The 22,568-nt window shown below is 38.7% G+C and overlaps 2 protein-coding genes across 2 annotated transcripts in view; one reads left to right on the top strand and one right to left on the bottom strand.

The window, feature by feature from the left end:
* LOC6033320 overlaps window positions 1-22,568 on the bottom strand; it is a 67,138-nt gene that overhangs the window by 8,304 nt on the left and 36,266 nt on the right. The window contains exons 3-4 of the mRNA XM_038256479.1: window positions 1,152-1,374; window positions 899-1,092 (exon numbers count right to left, since the gene is read on the bottom strand). Coding sequence (XP_038112407.1) covers window positions 899-1,092; window positions 1,152-1,374 — 417 coding nt within the window. The remainder of the gene's footprint in view (window positions 1-898; window positions 1,093-1,151; window positions 1,375-22,568) is intronic.
* LOC6033319 (potassium/sodium hyperpolarization-activated cyclic nucleotide-gated channel 2) lies at window positions 12,726-14,573 on the top strand. Its single transcript, XM_001843732.2, has one exon. The coding sequence runs from the start codon at window positions 12,735-12,737 to the stop codon at window positions 14,562-14,564; it is 1,830 nt and encodes a 609-aa protein (XP_001843784.2). The 5' UTR covers window positions 12,726-12,734; the 3' UTR covers window positions 14,565-14,573.

The raw sequence follows: 22,568 nt of genomic DNA, 5'->3' as shown, positions 1-22,568 counted from the left end.
ACGTTTGGCAGAAGTACATTGGATATATGATTTACATTATATAGGAATTTACAGGAAGCCGAACACGGGTAGAAATTCATCAGATTTGAGTTTCCATGCTCAACGTTTCCATTAGATTCATGATTTACATTAGATTTAGATTTACATTGGAGTAATTTCCATGACTTTTTACTCTTTACATCATATTTCAACATTACATTGAGTGAGTTTACATAAGAAACAGTAATTACGTGCTGTGTAAATTTACATATTTTTTTCTGTGTGGGCATATCTCGAGACAGGGTTGCCAGATCTTCAATGTTTTTGGCTCGTTGGAAAGGTCTTTTGATAACCTAACCAACGATGGATCGGATGATGGACCCGGACATAGTTTACATACATTTAAGTGAGATCCGGATATATGTGAAAACACATTTTTATACATAACTTTTGAACTACTTATCGAAACTTCAATCTGTATAAAACTCGATCTATGGGACCCTAAACCAAGTCGAATGCAACAGGTTCGGGTCAAATCGGTTCAGCCAGTGCTGAGAAACATGAGCTAGTTTGTTGGTCACATACATACATACACACACACATACACACACACATACACACACATACACACACATACTCACACATACACACACTCATACACACAGAGATTTGTTCAGTTTTCGATTCTGAGTCGATATGTATACATGAAGGTGGGTCTACGACGTTTTTTTGCAAAGTTCATTTTTAGAGCAGGATTATAGCCTTACCTCAGTGAGGAAGGCAAAATATAACAAAAATTAGATTTACGAAACCGTAAAAAATTGCACTAATATATAAAGTAAAAGTCAGAAATTCAAGATTTTTTAAAAATAAAATAACAAAAACTTGAATATTATTAACAGAAAATACTTAAACTCACATCCTTTGGTCGGTATCACGATCGTCTGTCCCTGGTTGATCGCGTTCCCGTCAAACTCGTCCTCTAGTCCTGCTCCCTGCTCGGACCGCCCACTGGCCTTCTGGTCACCCCGCCTAACTTGAGGCTTCACGTGGAACGAGTACTTGGTCGCCATCCGGAGATTCTTCACCGTCATCGTGTACTGCTTGCTGTTCCTGGAGAATTTGGCCCGTCAGAATCGATGTCACTTGAATCGGAATTTTGGAAAACTTACCCACTGTCCTCGGAGTCATCGGTGAGGGTTTTGGACCGGCACCGATGTGGTCCCCAGTTTTGCATCTCACAGTAGTACACGTTGAACGAGCGCCCCCGCCGATGTGTTGCACCCGTGGTGGGATCTTCGTCGTCCCGTTCGGCGCTGCTGCTGTCCAGGGGTTCCACCTCCCAGGTAAGGTTGACCGATTTGTAGTCTGGCTCACCGGACAGGTAGCGAACCTCTGTGGAAGGAGATAACAGAAGAAAGAATACGATTAGTAGAGATTCATGCAATAACCATCAATTGTATTATCAATGTCCCAAATATTTTTTTTCCTAAAGTTAAAGTGACTACCAACAAGCGACGAACCCGTTCGAGGCGGCTTTGTTTCTTCTGACGCGAAACAATCAACCATAAAAGCGTAATATTCTAATTGGCACAAGATATACCAGCGCACTAAACCCAATTCAATTTCAGCGAACAAAGAAAAGACAGACTGGGAAGAGTAAAATTCATAAAATGCACGAAATTATCCGTAAATTTGTTGTAAAGCAATTAACCGCAAAAACAACAACATTTCCGAAAGAAGCCATTATATATTTTCTTCTTTTTGTCTGTTGCTTCATGCTTCCGCGCCGCAAAATTGCGCAACTTTTTGTTTTTTGTTAGTTTTTGAAACCGACTTGCGGATGAATTTAGTTTAATGTCAGTCGGCTAGTGAGGCAGTCTAGGCAGAGGCACGTTGGTATTAAGAAAGAGGCAGCGAAAACCACCACGAAGAAGATGATGCGTTTCAAGTTTATTCATTAGCTTCAGTTGATGGTTTCATTTGAGGAGGAGGAGCAGCTGTACAATGTAACGAATGCAAGAATAAAACACATCAAGTTGGAGAGAAAAGAGAAAAGAGACAAAAAAACTGCACATTTTGAAGCGCGGATCAAAAACTGATTGCATGTGATTTAAGTACCAGTCATATAAGAGGCAACTACTGCATTGCTGGGGGCACCTTTCGGGCTTTAAAGTATGACTGTTTGCACTATTGCTCGAGGTCGGGATGGGACGACCTGAAGGAAATGGGTTCGGTAATAGAGGGAGCTGCTTTTCAATGCGCTCCGAAAGTCGGTCAATTGCAAAGGCAATGGTAAATGTGATGAGGTTACGTTTGAGCTTTGGATGTGGGAAATTACCAACAATTAGCGTTTTTAAAGATCTGTTTTTTTTTTTCAATTTATGTTGAACAATGTGTTCAAACAAAGCTGAGTACGTCGATTTCAGAAAAGCAGGTTTATGGAAATCGTTTCGTTAATCGCTTTCAAAACATTTTTGAGATCTGGTTTACAAAAAGCATGTATTTTATGTTAATTTCTTAGAAAATAAGATAGCGCAAACAAATCATTAATGTCATTATTTGCGTTCTCGCAATTCTTATTTTCTATATATTTTTTATTTGACCATGTCCATGCATTCCCTATCAATGATTCATTTGTTTTTTTTTTTTTATTAATACACTTTGTTCATGCAAATTTTGAGTGAAATCGTTCACTGTTTGAGGTTTGCTTTTCATCGTTAACGGTGCACATCAACCGGAGCTTTTGAACCCAGATTTTTGCTACAGAAATTTTAGTACCTTCACAACTACGGGAAATATCGATATAATTTTTTATTCATCCCCTAAGCTACTATTTCCATAAAGATTTACAACAAAATTTGTCAACTTTTATAATCAAATTATTTCAGAATTGGGTCCGTAAGTTCAACAATTTTAGAAAAAGAAGACAACAACTTCCTTGGTTGTGCACCCTTAAAGTTGGTGAAAAATCTTGTCATACAAAAACGTTTTCTTCAAATCGCTTATAGCTCGTCAGGATTTACTAGGATCATTTTGTGGTCTTGTGGTATTGGAAATTTTTAGCATTCTACAGTCATATTCGGAACACCCACAAATTCGGAACACTTTTATGATAATTTGTCAATAGCATGCCAAAAGTAGCTTTTCTGTCGACTTTACTATTTTTAGAACCTTCATTTGGACATTATCTTGCTATTTCACTAGTAAAAGTAGGACTTTGAACAAAAAACTTCATTATAAGACTATTTTGTCCAGAGCAGCAAAACACTGCCTCCAAATGGCCTGTTTCATAATTGTGGGATGTTATTGTGCCTCCCACAATTGTGGAACACATGAATTTAACTGATATTTTCACTAAAAAAGTTATCAAACCATGTATAAAACATCACTAAGCTTGAGTTTCATTGGTTTCCCAAGTAACTTTTTTTTTCAGGAGTTCTACAAGAACTCTTCAAGATAGCTACAGCATAGCAGTTTGGACCGCGGTAGGATAAAATTCTCTTCAAAACTTCTTCAGGAGTTTGGAAGAGTACTTGAAGAGAGTTTTATTCTACTTGGGTTCAGTGTGTTAAGTCATTTTTTGGTAATATGTACTCCTGGAGAGATCCAAAGTTTGTTTACATTCGTAAGAAAAAAGTGTTCCGAATTTGTGGATTTCAAGGGTCAAAGTAATTCTTCAAAAACTTCATATAAAAGTTAAAATTTGCAGATGTTTGATACAGCATTCGAAAGATCGCAAGAAAAACTTTCAAATGAAGGTAAAAACGAATCATTAAGTTCAATTATCGATTTGCTATGATTTTTTGAACATTGGCCGTTCCGTTCCGAACCGTTCCGAATATGTGGGATGACTGTACAACTCAACCCCACACTCCGATCTAAAATTTCAACAAAAAACAATTTTTAAACCAATTGATGATCTTAAAATTTTGGCTGTGTTTTCACTAACATTTTTTTATATTATATGTAAATTCAAGAATGCTGTACACAGTGGTTCAAAAGGCTGTTTTGACGAACTTAATTGATTAGAGCAAAAAGTAAGCATTTTCGTGCTTTGACATGTTCTACAACTTTGGTCTGCGTTGTCATGGCCTACTTTTGATGAAATTTGTTTTTCAAAATACTCATCACAGTAGGCTATGGAATTTCTAACTTTTGACTGTTAAGAGATAGAGCTTTGGTGTCTTCGGCAAAGTTGTAGGGCTAAAAATTTCCACAAACTTTGTCGAAGACGCCAAAGCTCTATCTTTGCGTTGAATACCAGTTTTGGAACCTTTTTCATAAATCCCTGCCAAAAATCAGTTTTTTGACTAAAACTATGTTGAACTTTGATTTTTGATGATTACAATGTTCAGAAGAGTTGTCAGTAATATCAAAACAAACAACTTTGTCGAAGATACCAAATTGATAGGAGCTATGTGTGATGAGTTATAGCAAGATTTGATGATAATTTAGCTAGTTTTCGAGCTCGGTATACAAAGCCTCGGCCAAATTTGGGCAAAAACCCAAACAATGGGCTTCAAGTATGACTATTCCACTACAAAATGTCGGGTGAATCATTCGTCCGAAGGTTTACGGTCATAGATTTCCGAGCATTTTAGTTTATTTTATTTTAGATGACTATTTAAATGCATTCAGGACACTTTTAAGGCACATAAGCCATTTTTGCGATTTATTCGGACACACGAGGCGTGTAGGCCAGACTCTTGTGAAAATTTTGATGTATTGGAAGTCTATTTTTGAGGCTATCCAGTGTATGTTTGTGAATATCTTTGAAAAAAAAAATTCCTTCCAAAAGAGTTAATCGGCGAATCTAGACAACGTCATAACGTTGGTGTTGCAAAGACAGTTAATTATTTCAAACATTCATATTATTTATTAGCCAATAGGTTCCAAAGAAAACAAGAAGAAGAAGAAGAAGAAGAAGAGACACATAAGTTATACATTGAGTTCTTTTTTTCTGGATCTAAAAAAATGATGAAACCACTCATATACCCATTTTTGGTAAAAAGTGAGGAAGGCATCAACCACATAGGTGGATTAAGTTAGTTTTTAATAAGAGGTATCCCGATTATTTGATACCCATATTGTAAAAATTGAAATTCTGAGACGTTTTTCAAAAATACGTAGTTTTGTGAAAATGTTCAGTATTTTCAAAAAATGTTGTTATTACATTCGAATTATAAGAAAAAATCTCGATCGTTTGATACCCACATTGTAAAATCGTAAATTTGAGTATTTTTCAAAAATTCGTTGTTTTGTGAAAATTTTCAGTATTTTCAAAAAATGTTGTTATTAAATTCGAAATGTTTGAAAAAATCCCGATACCCACATTGTAAAAACGGAAATTTGGAGTATTTTTTCAGAAATACGTAGTTTTGTGAAAATTTTGAGTATTTTCAAAAAAAAAATGTTATTACATTCGAAATGTATGAAAAAATCCCAATCGTTTGATACCCATATTGAAAAAAATTAAATTTGGAGTATTTTTTTCGAAAAAACGTGGTCTAGTGAAAATTTGGAGTATTTTCTAAAAATGTTGTTATTACATCCGAAATGTATGAAAAAACCTGATCATTCGATACCCATATTGTAATAACAATATATTTTTGGTTTCTTTAGAGAAAAATAAATGCATTTTCAAAATACAGGAAAAATACGTATTTTTTTGAAAATTTTCATGAAATAATAAATTTAATAGATAACTGACATCATCTCGATTCCAAAACAATATAATTTTTTAATGTTTGCATGATTTTTCATAAGATTAAAGCCAATGTCTTCCATATAGCCAAAAACCCATAAGCTTTGTGTTTCAGTTAAGCACTGGGCCGTGTTTTACCGAGGCAGCTGAACGGTGCAAAACGGGGCAGTGCAAAACCGAGGCGTGCAAAACCGAGGCATGACTGTACAACCTTAAGGCTTAATGATTTTTCATGTTGAAAAAATTGCAAATTTTACAGAAAGTACTTTTTATGATTTATTACATATTATTTTTCAATAAACTAAAAAAAATATTAACTTAATTTCAACGTGACACAAAAAAAAAATTGATAAATTTAAAATCCACTTGGTTTATGGATGGGCTCTATAAATATCTTGAAAATAAATGTAGGGCATGCGTATTGTCATTTATATTCGTAACGAAATCTTCAAAATTTTATTCAAAATAAGAAAACAAAAAAAATAACTTCTACAAAAATTTCCACCCAAATAATCAAATGTCGTAAAAATGAAACAGGATCAGAAAAAATCTGAAATGTTCTTAAAATGTGACTTTAAAGAGAAAAAAAAAACTATTTTTTTTAATCTTCAATAAACCAAGCATGAATCTTTCAACTTCTTTTAAAATTATATGTTTCAAAATTCAAATTAAACAATAGAGCAAATTTTTACCAAAACCGGAAATGGATTTTATTTGTATTTTTTTATTTGGCTCAAACTTTGTGGGGGCCTTCCCTATGACCAAATAAGCTATTTTGCGTCATTGGTTCACCCTAACAAGTCTCCATACAATTTTGGCTGCTGGTATGTAAATATTCAAACAGCTGTAACTTTTGAGTGAATTTTCTGATCAATTTGGTGTCTTGGGCAAAGTTGTAGGTATTGTTGAGGACTTTTGAGAAAAAAATAGTGGGTTATTTTGGTGAGATTAAGAAAACTTCAATTTTCGTGTTTCTTTTTCTTAAACTGGCTCTATCTCAGCAACCCGAGGTCCAATCTTCAATGTCTCTTGACAAATTTATAGCAAATTTTCTGAACTTTTCAAAAAAAAAAAAATTATAGTAATGGTCACTCATGGCCACTATTTTTAAAAATCGAAAAACTGCAAATATTTCACTAAAATGAAACTATCGGTGGCTATATCTTGAAATCGGAGCCCTTTATCAAAAAATCTGTAAAGTACTTTTCGATTTCAAATTCAATTTTTGCATTAAAAAAATAATGTCAAATTTGTTTTTGTATAAAACTTCGATTTTTTCCAAAAATCACTATTATTTCAAAGATTCTTAACTCGGCGGCAGATTTTTTGACCATGTTTGAGTCAAATCAAAAAATACAAAAAATAAAAATGGTCTAAATCGGCCGATTTCGTAGAGAGTTGCTCAAATAGTTAAATTTTTATAAAGGCAAATGAAAAAAATGTTAAATTCAGTTAGTTTCCTAAGAAAACCTGATAAACTGTTGTTTATAGTAATCTAGCAATCTATTTTCTCAATATTTTTCTTCCTCTTCTCTGATGGAATTACATTTTTCAATCTATTTTTTCTTTTGCTCCTCCGGTTATATCATTGAACGGAAGAAAAGGGATTTTCACTAAACTATTTTCACTAAATGTTACTTTTAAATGAATGTTTGCTTTTGATTAATTTCTAAAAATACATCAATACAACTTAAAAAAATCTGTGCAATCTTAAAAAAACACAATATACTTGTTTAGTCAATTTTAACAAGTTTTGGTTGAAAGAGACAAAATTTATAAATAAATCAATTCCGAAAATATTTTTCTTCTTTGGCTGATTTTTGTTGACATCGTTTAAGTATTCGCAGTATTCACTTAGCAGTAAATGTTGTATCAATTTCATGTTAATCTTTGTTTTGCTAACAATTCTTTAAATGGTTCATACGCTTTTCAATTAAAATTTAATAAAATTTACTTTAAAGGTCTATATGATTTATTCTGTGGTTATTTTAATGAATATTGATTTGAGAAAATTGATAAATTTAGCGGAAATCTTCAAATTTCACGATTTTCACGCTCTCCGCGAAATCATGAAAATTCACTAACTTTAACAATCAGAAAAAAACATAAACTAAACAAGATAAATGCAAATAAAAATACTAAAAATTAAACAAGAAAATCATAAAACAAGAGAAGTTAAGCTGGAATAGTTTCTTTTTCATTTGGCTTCTGATTCTTAATGGCTGGCAAAATCGCAGCCAAACTCGTGATCTCGTTACACTGAGAACAAAGTCTCGTAAAGTATCTCAACTTTCGTGTTTCTTAATTTCTACTGACACAAATCTTCGTCGGCACTCCCTCACAAGCTGTTTACATGGCAAAAAGACATGAATCTACTTTACATAGTCATTCCACACTCTGTTGTACAGATATTTGCAACCCAAATCGGCACCTTAACACGCTGTCTTCCCAGCCAAAGCCCTTTGTCTCTACAACGTGCAAGCATATCTGTTTTCATCTCATTAGCTACCGAACCATAAATTTTGTGGAAAATTATTATCATCAGCACCAGAAGCTGTCGTCGTCATCGTTGCGGTTGAAGTAACTCCCGAACCATCTTGCTTCAAGGTATACCTTCTACCATGGGCAAATGCATTCGATCCAAGTGCATTCTCGAAAGTCAAACTGCACTCTTTGTGCTCGCGAGGAGGAGCTGTAATTATTGAGGCATTGTTGTTTGGGCTTTTTTTATTGCTTTCGCCTTCACTGGGTGATTTCGATCAGAAAAATTCGCGAATCAAAGAGGTTTTCATCTCAGTTAGTGCACTCAGAAAAATGCAATTTCGTCGTGATGTAGACATGATACCGATCAGTCAGTCAGGGCGGATGGAGTGGAATTTCCCTTTCGTTTGTTTTATTGGAGTTATGTTTCGGGCGAAGAAGACCATTTATGACTAACCAGAGCATAGATTTTAGACGCAGATAGTGAGAGGCTGTGGGTGGGTGGGTGGTTGCAGCACACCGTCAGAAAGAGAGAGTGCAGTATGTATGTGTGTTTTCGTTTGTTTTCGGGTGAGCTGCATTGGAATTAGCTGGTTGTAAATCAGTAAATAACACAATACCGTCGTAAATTATACGATAGCTGAGCGGTTGTTTATTGTGGTGAGGAGATTTCGTTTTCGTATGCCAGCACATAAAGCATAATTATGGCCGAGGTAAACAAAAGTTATGAGTATGTGAAGTGCTTCTAGAAATGACCAAGATTTGAGCATAAAAAAGGGTTGTCATTGTTATGGGCAAAAAAGAAATACAGTCATGCCTCAGTTTAGCACCGCATATGGGGAATGCAAAACCGAGGCGTGCATAACTGAAACACAGATCTCATGGGATTTTGGCAGCTATCCATTAAAATTTTAATTTCATGAAAATTTTCACAAACATACGTTTTTTCTGTATTTTGAAAATGCAATTTTTTTCTCTAAAGAAACTTCAAAATAATTGTTTTTGCAATATGAATATCAAATGATCGGGTTTTTTCATACATTTCGAATGTAATATATTTTTTTCAGAAAATACTCAAAAAAAAAATCACAAAACTACCCAAATAAAAATACTCAAAATTTTGGTTATTGCAACATGGGTATCATATAATAATAACAACATTTTTAGAAAATATTCGAAAATTAAAAAAAACAGTATTTTTCGAAAAATACTCAAAATTTAAGTTTTAAAATCTGGGTACAGAAATGATCGGGATATTTTTTTAAAATACTCAGTATTTTTACAAAACTACGTATTTTCGAAAAAAATGGTCAAGATTTCAGTTTTTGACAATATTTTGTAAACATTTGAAGTATTTTAAAAAAAATTGTATTGCAGCCAAAATGTACGATAAATCCCGATCATTTGATACTTATATTGTTGAAAACTGAAACTTTTTTTCGAAAATATGTAGTTTTTAGAAAAAATTGAGTACTACAAAACAAATTTTGCTATTACATTCGAAATGTATGAAAAAATCCCGATCATTGTGAAAAACTGAAATTTTGAATATTTTTTTCAAAAATACGTAGTTTTGTGAAAATTTGGAGTTTTTTTCATAAAATGTTGTTATTATATTCGAATTGTATGAAAAATCTCGATCATTTGATACCCATATTGATAAAAACAGAAATTTTGAGTATTTTCCCGAAAATACGTAGTTTTGTGAATTTTTTTTTTCAAAAAATGTTGTTATTGCATTCGAAATGTATAAAAAAAATCCCGATCATTTATTGTATAAAAAAATTAGTATTTTTATGAAAATACGTAGTTTTGTGAAAATTTTGAGCATTTTAAAAAAATGTTATTACATTAGAAATGCATTAAAAAATTCCGGTCATTTGATATTCATATTGCAATAACAATAATTTTGAGTATTTTTCATAAACATTGCAAAATCAAAATACAAGAAAAATATGTATTTTGTGAAATTTCTTATGTATTTATAATTGCAATGGATAGCTGAAATCATCCCGATTCCAAAACACTATAATTTTTTGAAGCTTGGATGATTTTTCATAGGACTATCGCCAATGTCTCCCATATAGCCCAAATCCCATAAGCTTTATGCTGCAGTTAAGCACTGGGCCGTGCTTAACCGAGCCAGCTGAACGGTGCAAAACCGAGGTATGCAAAACCGGGGTATGACTGTACTGCCGCTCTAAGCTGGACTAGCTTGTAATTTCGTCCCATATGTAATTTCGTCAATTTTGAGGTAATGATGCAGTTTGGTTCAAAATCATGTAAACTATCAGAAAAACCAATAAAATGTAGTACTTTGTTCTAGAAAGCCGGAGAAAATCCACTTTTTCGTGAAATTCTAACACGTAGCCTTATGGGCGGGACAACTTTGACACGCGTTTTTCTCGGCTTGCTGTTTTTACATATGGGACGGATACGATTAGAGCGGCAGTGTAGTATTGCATCAACTTAGTCATATTTTTCTGAAGTCTGGAGACAAAAGAGTTTTTTTTAGAAGAAAACCTTTCAGATTGGTTCTGTAGAATTTCTCAATTTTTATTAAGACTAAAAAGTTCATGTTGGTGCCAAATGTGGTATTTGGGCTAAAAACTCTTATTTTGGACATAATCAAATTTTAGGCTTGGTTATGAAAATCATAAAATTATTTTCATTGAAAAGTTTTATTTTAACATTGGAAATTGAACCAATAGTTTCCGAGATGTCGTCAAGTAAAAAATGAGGGCTTATTTGGTGACACTGAGAAAAAACTCATTTTCACTTTTTTTTTCAAATTTACTCTGATTTTACAAATATCTAACGATTGAAAGAAACAATGTTTATTCCTTAAATTTTCAGCAAAAGTCAAAGTTCGAAAGTTATCCGCCTCCGGCAGGTGCTTTCCGCAAATCTCGTGTCTATCTCTCAAACGCAACAGCGAGTTAATCACATTTTGCAAGCATCCCCCAACTCATATTAACTACACTCTTGTGAGATATGTTGAGGATTTTTACCACGACGGAAAAGGTCTTCCCAGCTCAAACTCGCGTTGATTTACGACGATATGCAAATGGTTTCGCAAGCGCGAGCGCATCCAGCGATGGGACGGGACGACCTCTAACACCGCGGTCCAGACACAGACCGTTGCAGAACTAGTTCCCAGAGGGTTCTCAAACGGAGCTGTAAATTTTCCTGCATGTTTCAAAATGAAAGATGGAGAGAGATGTTGGGGATTTGCGGGGTAATAACAGTTTGAGTGTGATTAAAGAGAGCCGGATTAGATGATTTAACTCCCGCGGGGCAAACGGTCAATGGCGTGTGTTACGACTGGACGACCCGCAACGGAAATAAACTTCACCATCGCGATATGACTCTATCAGGCGGGAAGCGTGTTCGAAGATACGCGGCAGCGAAATTATGCTCGCGCCCCCGCAAAAGGTTAACACCGCAATACTTTCTATCATTTTGTTACGAATTTTGGCCGAGGGAGATCGATCTCACATCCCGCCGATGAAGCTCAACCTTAAACAAAACCAGAAATAATGGGTTTTTTTCATTCTGCTAGATTGGATTTGTCGGGCGCAGACAGGCCGAGGCCAAAGGCCTTAGACTTGAACTCCAGACTCTGCAGCAGCCTCTTCAGCCGAGACGAGAGTCGTTGAAAGTGAGAAGAAACTGGGTCAGCAGCAGCGGCTCCGTCGGGTTTAGCTAATAAACTGTTGCGGGATGGTTGGGAATCGTTGCTCAGCTGAGTCATCGTAAACATTTGCAATCGAGAATATAAGCTAAGGGAGGAAATTATTGATTTTGCTTGTACAGCTGAAGGGGTCAATAAACTTTGGAGATGGAAAAGCGTCGATTTCATCATTTTCACCTTCTAATGCTTTTCTGTCCATGTTCACATAAATGTCCAATATGCAAAAAAGCAACCTGAGAAAAACGCAAGGCAAGTTTGTCTCACAAATAATGGCCTATCTACAATCACTTAGCTTAGAAAATTTCACTTAGCTTAGGAATTTCAATCAATGGAAATGAATCTGAGTTTCTACAATGGAAAAGTAATCAAATTAGAAACTGACGTTTGGTTTGGAAAATTTCAAAATCTACGGTAAGTTGACGTTTCCATATCAAAGGTAAACAAACAACTGCATAGCAACGTATATCAGCCCAGCAAGTTTTCTAAGTTGATTGTGGATGACGAACGTAAGTTGCAGACTTTCCTAAGTAACTACTTTACTTAGATGTTCTAAGCTAAGTGATTGTAGATAGGCCATAAGGCTACGTGTTAAGTATTCACGAAATAACTGGACTTCCAGATTTCCAGAACAAAGGACTGGATATTTTGTGTTTTCTTAAGGAGAACACGATTTTGAACCAACATGCATCAATAACTCAAAAGTGATGAAAATGCATATGGGACATTTTTGCGAACAGGGGCACTTTCTCCGTTTTAAAATAGTGGATTTCAGTGAAGAATTTCAATTTCAACCTGAAACCAACCAAGCGTCTCCATGAAATATCAAATCAAAGGAGCCCGCGAGTAACTTGTACGAAACGTCAAGACTCAGCCATGCGTGACACCCAGGAGGGCCACCAGTGCATTCTGCCCCGGGATTCCGGAACCACGCTGCCGTCGAACCAGCTGGACACGACACCGTGGCAGCGGTTCCGGCGCCGATTGCGCAAGCTGTTCCTCCTCTCGCCGTCCCACCCGGACACGGAGACGTTCTTCCGGAGCTTCGCCCAAATCACCAACGAAAACCGTCGCCTGGTCCAGCACTATCCGGGCTTTGTGATCCATCCGCTGAGCGGCTTCCGCAAGTACTGGAACATTGTGATCGGGGCGGTTTTGGCGATCCATTTGATGCTGCTGTCGTTTGTGGTTTCGTATCTGATCTACATGGACGTGAGAAGCTTCGGCGGATTGATTCGGTTTGATTTGATCTTGTGTGTGATCTTGGCCGTGGAGATTGTGCTGAAGTTCTTTACGGGGTACGTGGTTTTGGATCGAAAGCAGATCGTTTTGGAGCCCAAGAAGATTGTGTTCAACTACTTCAAGTACTTGCGAGTGGTGTTTGACCTGCTGGATGTGGTTCCGTTCATCCTCTTGCTGTACACGCTGAACGATTGCTACTACGATGCGAATCCGCGGTTCTACCTGACGATCGTGCTGTTCCTGTACGCCATCAACATTTTCCGGTTCCGGGAAATCAACCGCTACTTGGTGGTCATCCCGAAGCTCTTCCGAGCCAGCGAGAACAAGATCATCATAATGCGACTGATCATCGGAACGATCTACGTGGTTCACTGGACGGCTTGCGTCGGAGATATTGTCCCTTTGCTGGCGTTCCAAGCGACGGACGGTGCTCCCGAGTGGAACAACACGGACTACCTCGTGGGAACGTTTCTGGTGAATGTGTTCTCGTACCGATATCGTAACAATGACTTTGCGGAAGCCGTAGCAGGATATGCGCGGTTCCGGGAGTACTACCACATGGTGGACTTCCAGCTGACGTCTTCGCGGGATCACCGGTTCGTGCTGACCAAGCTGAACGACGCACTGCGTAACCAGTCCATTCCGGCGATGTACGTCCGAGCGGTGATGGACACGATCCAGGTTACGATGCAGTCGAGTCGTGTTGATCTGGCTGGGACTAGCAGGACAAGCGATCTGATTTCGTCCTTTCTCGTTTTGTGCGGCTGGCTGTGGCTCAGCTACATCCTGCTGAACATGATCCGGATGGTCATCTCGTCCGGTATGAGCGAAACCAAGTACGAGGAGATCATCAATGAGCTGAACGCGTACGCGTACAACAAACGCCTCAGTCCGGCCATGACCAAGAAGATGCTGCGCCACTTTGCGAACCGCTACCAGATGCGGTACTTTGACGAGGAAGCGATCCACAACACCATCTCGAACAACCTGCGGCGCAGCATCCGGATGGAGACGTGCCAGCATCTGGTGAAGAACGTCGAGCTGTTCCGGGATCTACCGAACGCGCTGATCGCGAAGGTCGTCGATCGGCTGAAGCTGGAGATCTACTTGGAGAACGACGTGATCATTCAGGAGGGAAGTTACGGGGACGCGATGTACTTTATTGCCAGCGGTACGGCGGGGATTTACACCGTGGGTGGGAAGGAGGTGGTTCACCTGGTGGACGGAGCACACTTTGGGGAGATTTCGTTGATGAAGAAGGACCAGAAGCGGATTGCGAACGTTGTGGCGCTGGAGGTTTGCGAGGTGTACAAGCTGTCGTACGCAGATTTCCAAGTGCTGATTGCGCCGTACACGAATCTTCTGAAGAGGATGGAGAAGCTGGCGGACGAGCGGTTGGCCAAAACGCAAGGGACCACGGACAAACTGTCGGAGGAGGATGTTTATGAGAACTTTTTACAGTAACTTGTGCGTTTGAAGAAATAAAATTAACACAATCGTAGATTTCGTAATTGTTTGGTTGAAAGTTACGGTAATTGTGGCCCATTGTTTGTCACGCAACATCAACCGATTACGTTGAAATGCTGTTGCATGTGTCGGTGTGCGCTAATGGATGATAGTTATTATTAAAGAGATGAAGGTATGATTGTCATTCCGGTACTTTCCACAAAGCAGTGCGTGTCTCCGGGCGATATAGAATGCTTTTTTATGGTCATGCAATCGCGCAAGAATTCGGGGCTCAGTTTCAACCGAAGCGACGAACCCGCCGCTCACAATTCATCATCCAACGGTACATTTTCCAGCAATGCTATGAGAAGGTGACTTGAATGCGTACGCAAGCGGGAAATCGATTTTATGCATGGAGAATTTTTCCCTCACATTCTCCACCTTTAGACGGGTGGGGTGTTGATGGACCCCCCGAAGAATGTCGGTAGCGGCGGCGGCCTAGGTCTTCTGATAGTGTTTATCTCGCTGGAGGTCTTTGTTCCCGCTGGGCAATTTAACAGTGCGTGGTCCGAGGTGCGGCCTCCCTTCTAATTGGCTCCAGGTATAATTTACGAGAAACAAAAAAAAAAAAATGCGCTGCTCCGTAGGTTCTGTAATAATTTCTCGGTGCTTCACTGTTGATGGCGGTTGGTGTCGATTAAATTACGCTGAGCAACTTCAATAAGAGTAACTGTTGCTACCATGTATGAAGTTACTACTGTTTAGTATTTTATACTTTATCAAATTAGAAATGTAAAACCTGTTCAATAACAACAACAAAATGCAATACAAAAGTAAACTGTTCATAATCGGAAAACTGCTGTCCTATGACCCAACTCAGTGACAAATGAGGTCAAATAGAACAATCCTTCACTCGTATTATCGTAATCCGACAATCAGATCTTCAAATGTCTCAAAACCTCGACAATGGCAAATAAACTATTTTTTTACGATTATAGCTCGAGACAGCTCTTGTTCCATTAACGGAAGCATGGATCACCACCAGCTTTGACACCGGAAACCCGGAACGTATAGTAAGATTTAGTTCTCCATAGCACAACAGTGCCTTCTCTATTCTTCGCTCGCTTTATTTGAGGAATTAATTAAAAAGCCATATTTCGGTGTGAAAATACGGCCAAGAAGAACCCCCTCGGGAAAAGTGTCTTTCTCCCGTCGTGGCGTGTGTTTCATGGTGCGGCCATAAAACTGGAAAACTTCAACGTCTCAGTGGAACCCGCGGGTACTCCAGAGCAAAGAAGAGGCCTCAAAATAGCATGATAAATTGTTTTCCATTCCCGCTCTGGACTCTGTGCGCGGCACACATGGCCCATGCCCCGGCATGGGGTGTGATGAATGGACTCCCATATCTCTCGTATAAATCCGGCCATTATACATACTGGCCATATATCTTATCTCGCACCTCTTCCAAGGGGCGCATTTCACCCTGTAAAGTGCACTTAGGAGAGAGTCAGGAGGGGAAATGCACATATTCTAAACAACCGGTTATAAATCCAGCTTAAAGTGAGGGGAAAACAAAGTTATCATACTTTGACATTCTGCCAGCGATCCGGTTTTCACTGCAGAGTTCCGTATTGTACTACCGCGCGCGCGCGGTTCATCCAAGCGGAAAACTGGTTGAGCTTGTTGTGTCATCCCTGGTTCTCTTAGACCTGTCAAGACGACGACGACGACTCAATTAGCCAGCATTAACCCATTTTTATTTGCGCGAAACCCTTATAGCCGGTTGACCCATTTTCCTCGGTGTATTCCCCCCGCCTCATTCATTTCTACGGCTTTGTGTAGTACTCCACAGGTCCAAGTGTGTACGCACTTGTAGCTACTACTGTTCCAGAAAGCCTCCTCGACTTCCCCATTCATTTCCTCTAATTTTCCCATACTTTCAATGCAGAAGAAAACTCACCCCACAAAGTCCAAGCAGACGAGATAAGTATCACGTTTCCCTCCGTGCCGGGCGACCTTTTGGCCACGCGCGCTTACGCCAAGCTCACTTGCAACAACAAGTGGCCCAGCAAGCCATGGCTGTCGTAACTGTTCCGAAAGAATTCAACAGTCATCAACATTCCTCCGCGCGATGATGCCACACTGCGCTTGCTTAGATTGGGTCACTCAAGGGCGACTTACTGTGCTGGTGGCTGGGAAGGCCGTTAGTTGTCCAAATTGTCCAGATGGTCGGTTAGGCCCAGTGGGCGGCGGACAAGGGTCACTTGATATGGGGTGAGAAGTATCTTGAGTTACAGTTAAATTGGACAGTTAAATGGAGTATAACTTTCAGAAAAGGTAACTGTGAAAAATGTTGTAATCTGACAGTAGAAAAATAAATTTAATTTAAAAAGAATCCTCTTGTGTGCCTAACTCCTAACTCCTAAGGACAATGTTTCACACACGTTGTGTACAAAGTGCAGTAGCACGACTGTTGTAAATTCAAATACATGTTGTTAAAGATGACCCAAATGCATGTTCCCAGAAAAACTTCAAAGATCAATCCGGCACGTCATGCTGCACCCCATGGGAATGAGCCAGCCCAATCACCATGAATTATCAACATTTCGCCAGGCGAAAATGTAAAACATGCACACAGTTTCCTCGTTCGTTCACATTCCCATTCAATCTCCCAATTTACATAAAATTTTCCAATCTGCACCTCAGTCAACGATGCAGAGACCTGCCGAACCTGCCATCAACCCAAGAAAAAAAACGAAAGAAGCTTCACGAGGAAAGAAGATCCATTCCAGGGCGCGTGCAGCATGTTTTCCCTTCCAAGATGGCATAGTGATTTTCACCGATGCCTATCTGGAATTCCCAAACCCGCCCAATAACAAAAGCCTAACATATTTGCAACAATGAATGATAGAAAAGATTGAGAAGAAAGGGGTGATCGCAACGGAGTCGAAGATGCGACGCGAGCGCTGCCTGCGGCGACGAGCGCAACTAAATTTGACAGCCAGATCGACTGATTACTTCCATCGAGACTTCCAAGGTCTTTTAACCGAGGGTGGCTCTGATTAGGTTGGTTCGCTCTGTTGTGTTGTGATTTTTGATCATCTTCTCTGTTTATTTTTTTCACCGAGTTTCGGAACGGGCGGTTGTACGACCTCGACCGTTTGCCTTGACCGTCCGACGCCAGAGTGGCCACACTGAAAAGATTGTTTTTTTTTTTGTAAGCGAAAAGAAAATAATTGCGGATAACCTACATTTTTATACCCGAGACCGATCCCACTTTGAATGGGCGAGAGTAATTTTTGCTAAGCTTTTGCTTTTTTGTTGTTTTCTGAATCACCCCCCTCGCCTTTTTGTTGCTGTAGTTGTTGAGGGAGTTCGAGCCTTCGGGCGTACAGATAAAAAGATGACGAACGCCCCGATAAGATTGGATTGCGGTTGAAATTGCGCGCGCATCAATAGGAGATCTGATCGCGAATAGTTTTGAATAATGGGCGCGCTTGGGAAGCATGCCAAACCATCGCAGGAGGCCTTTCTTCGGAACTGTGTCGAATTGCGCGTAAATTTCAAAAGATGGAATCAAAGCTTGCTATTGAAGGGCTGTTGAGTAAACAGCATTTTTTACAGTGTTTTTGCCTTCTTCACTGAGGAAAGGTGTCCATTGAAAATTATTTAGTTTTGTAAAATAATTCGAAAGTTACCATCATTTTGGCTTAAGTCCACACTAATTTGATGAAAATTAAACACTAAAATAATAATGTGGGTGGTGCTTTCATTACTCCTACCTAACGAAAATAGGTCACACTACAGATCCGGAATATTTTTTTTCTGAATCAAGTACTGTTTGGAAATCAACTACGAAAAAACTCGGCTTGTGGTATGGAACATAGTAGAGGTGGGCAAAACCACTCTTTAAGGAGCCGCTCATTTTCGTTCGCTCATTAAAAAGAGCCGCTCTTTTGAACGGCTCTTTCGCTCTTTTTCAAAATTTTGATAAAAAGAATATTTTTTAGAATATGGGTTTTAAAGTATTTTCACATTGGACTTTTATAAATAATTTGATATGTATGTCAAGATTTGTACTCGGAACCAAAACGTTGAAATAATATATTGGCATCCAAACTTAAATCTAGGATTTGAAGAAATCGCTTTCAATTTTAAATTGCGTTTATTTTTGCCAAAATTGAAGTAATGCATTTTAATTGGAAAAAATATTCTGTGAACTCTTTTCTACATTCTGATTTAATCAATTAAGTCTGTAAACGCTAAAGTTTAATCAGACAAGAGAATTCAATTTTTTTCTTAAAGTAATATTTGACAAGTTAAGCAATTTTTAGTGCTCAAATTTATTTTTGGTAAAAAAATAAATGTACAATTAGTTGCACAATGATTTTTTTTCATTTTGTGTAGAAAGTCATTTACTTTTGGAATTTCAAACACAAGTAGGAAACTGAAAATGAGTTTTAATTTCTTTTTAATGATGATTTGCAGCAATGATATTTTGGGAATATTTTTTAAGCAATTTCATTTGAATTTGGAATTGCATTTTCAACTCTCAAATATAAATTTTATGCTACAATTTGTCCGAAATTCAATAAATTATATTTATAACAAGTTTACAAATCATTCCATCTTGGAACGGTTCTTTCGAAAGACCGAAGTTAAAAAAGAATCGCGGTTCTTTTTTTGTGAGCCATGGTTCATTCGCTCTTTTTAGTGAACCGGCTCTTTGAGCGGCTCGCTCTTTTTTGCCCACCTATAGAACATAGTCCAACTAAGATCCGGTATCAAAAGTATACAGTCAAACTTTTTTTTGCGCGACCTCCTTTTGCGCAGATTTTTTTACGCGAATAATTCAGAATAACGCGACCGATTTTAAGAGGTCGAAAATTCTGGTCATTTCTTCCTGTTCAACGGGGACCAAAATCGTGATTTTCACCATCAGTAGCTTCAGTGACCTACGGATATTCTGCATCATATTGGGATGTTCTGGACAGCTAAGAACATCCGGTTACAAATCTGTTCAACTCTCGGAAGTTAAGGCCTGGATATCTACCTGATCAACGGGGGTTTATATGGCTATATTAACCTTCGGTACAGCTTCAGATAGCTTCAATGGATTACGATGGGCGTTTTGCTGCTTGTTGGATTATTGTGGGCCACCCAGGAACTGCCGGAAGTTATGGCCTGGATATCTACTTGATCAACGGGGGTCTATACGGGTGAATTAACCATCGGTATAGCTTCAGATAGCTTCAGTGGACCAATACAGGAATTCTGCGGCATGTTGGATTTTTTTGGGTCATCCAGGAACTCCCGGAAGTTAAGGCCTGGATATCTACCTGATCAACGAGGGTCGGTCGGTATACCTTCAGGTAACTTGACCCCAAAAAATGTTCTATAGAGTTCTGCGAATTTGTAATCCAAGATAGCGGCCAATCAATATGGCGATAATGAATTTTGAGCAAATGCATTTGTTATGTGACTGCCAATAAACCTCTCAAATTTGAATAATATGGAGTATTTAATATTCAAAATAAGAAAATAGAATTTTTTTTTCATAATTCGATTAAACCAAGTTCTTTGAAACCTCCAGATATTGAAGTCTAGACTTGAAATCATTTTAAGGTTCAAAAATTTTATCGACCCAAACTAAATTTCAAACTTCAAAATTCTATTTAAATCTGTGTTTAATAGAAGAAATATTGCGTGACTTAGATATTTCTTCTATTATTTTTGTTCAAAGCATCTAATAAAGGCTACACGGTGCAATAAACCTTGCTTCACAGCGTAGAATTCAACAGCGTTCTTTGCCCCTCGCACAGAACCACACAGAGCAGCTCACGCGGACTCCACACCTACGATTCACCGCTGCTCGTCTTCTGCCGGTATACGAAGCGCGATATGGATCTGTACACACGAACTATTCTGCTCTTCACATATTTTTTCCTAAGCTGAGTTTAAAAAAATCGCACATTTTTTGCTCCCATTCCAGTGCCACAGTGCGATATGATGTTGTACACGTCGAGGCCTTTAATCGTGGCTGAGTTGCGGTTGTACCCACGGACCTCGTCCGTTCTGGCCTCGTCGATCGAGATCAACGAGCGGAAAAAGAAATCGGACTCATCAGGCCTGGTACGAACAGCACGAAATCCATCATTCTCTGCACTGGGTGCTTCTTGGATCGAGACCTTCCGAGTATGGTGTGTGGCAGCTTTTTGAAATTGGTATTCTATTAATACAACCTCATGAAGCATGAGTTCCCCGGAAGGATTAAATGAAGATAGTAGTGCACGAAGGTTGTTGTAAATATTCCTATAAACGTTTTAATAACCGTTCATTATGGCTCACAAGTTGAGAACATTCCTTAATCGCGTGCAAGCAATTTTTTTCCACTACATCTTGTATGTACATAATTTCTACAATTTCTAATCAGAAACACACGGTTGGTTGAAAATCCCTCGTGCGTTGAAACAGGCTGATTCTCCTCGTACGATACAAGTCTTTGTCTCGAAGCATCAATTCAAAGTCCTCACATCTTGGAAAAACTCAAAAACTGAAGTCTGCAACGGTGCGGCATCACCATCGGTATACGGAAAGATGAAAGTGAGCAGCCGCGCCGACACTGACTAATGTTGATGCTGGAAAGTGTGAACATTGTTGTAGATTAACCTAATGCCTCGGCGTCCTACAACAAAACATGACGCCTTTTTTCGGGGAGAGTTGCAAGCAATTAGGTGGGAAAGTACGGCTAGAAAACAGTGACGAGACACACGCCTCGTCAGATTTGGATGATTTTGAGTGCATTGTTGTTGATGATGAGTGGGGTTGACAAAGTGAGATGAGTGTGAGAAGGGAGGAAGGTCGTTTGGTTTAATTACAGTTAGTTGGGAATGTAGATCGAGTGATAGTTGGGTGTCAGTTTGTGACATTCCTGCGAAGAATTTCTCTTATTTTGGAGTAAATTAATTCCGCGTGTAAGTGTTTTAGATCAAATGTAGTTTATCAAAACAGAAAAAATAATTAATCGAAATATGAGCAAAACATGAAAAATAACTCTACCTGGAATCCATTTTCCAGTTTTCCCACCTATTTTGCCCGGAAACGGTAATCCGCGCTCGTCCAATTTGCTACAATTAACGTGGCGATGATAGTCATTTCCATTGATTTAAATAGCTCCAGTTCCACTCCCCAACGATTGCCCCACAATTCTCTGCCTCGTTGCAACGGAAAACCCACAGACGAGCAGAAAAAAAACAACGACCATCGGGATCGGACCATTGTTGGATTCTGGAACACATCCCGCTGCTCTTCTGATGATTGCTGTTGCGTCGAAAGGCGTTAACCCGTTTGGCTCTAGCTACCGTGCTGTGCTGCTGCTGATCAACAACTCAACAGCTCAACACTTCTGCTCTTCTCGACCATTACATCTTATTGTGAGCGCACTAGACCAAGTCTTGTGGGGTTTGTGACCAGCAGACGCGCGCGCGCGCCTCAACTCGCGCAATTGATGCGAATTACAGTTATTATAAAGTGTGTGTGTGGTGTGATGAAAGAATGACATTGATCCGAGAGCTGGTCTAGTCCATCAAGGGGCAGGACTAGAGTCAGTCAGGTGTGTGTGGTAAAACGGTTGGCATTGCTCAAGTTGTGCTCTGGAATTTATGGTACATGAGGTAGCGTTTACCAACGCTTCTTTTCTTATGGAATGAACAGCTTTAATTGGAACCTTTAAGTATGTCATAGGTACATTTGTCAGAGCTAGGAATTGGAACAGAAGAGTGTGATGAGTTCAAGTCTTCACTAGGCTGTACAAATCACTTATCGAACTTCCCATCACGCTGAAGTCAACACAGAAATGCAATAAAAAAAATCTTACAACACTTGAAGAAAATAACTAATGGGAAGTCGTTAACATAATGAGTGTTATGAAACACTTTTTTATCACACCCAAGAATTAATCTTCTTTGCTCGATCGTCATTTGTAGCTGGAAGAACAAAGATGTGTGCTCCAGATTTAACAAC

This window comes from Culex quinquefasciatus, chromosome 2, assembly GCF_015732765.1.
Source record: "Culex quinquefasciatus strain JHB chromosome 2, VPISU_Cqui_1.0_pri_paternal, whole genome shotgun sequence".
In the NCBI taxonomy this organism is placed as follows: domain Eukaryota; kingdom Metazoa; phylum Arthropoda; class Insecta; order Diptera; family Culicidae; genus Culex; species Culex quinquefasciatus.
Note: the sequence above shows the minus strand (reverse complement) of the source record. Positions and strands in the feature narration are given on the sequence as shown.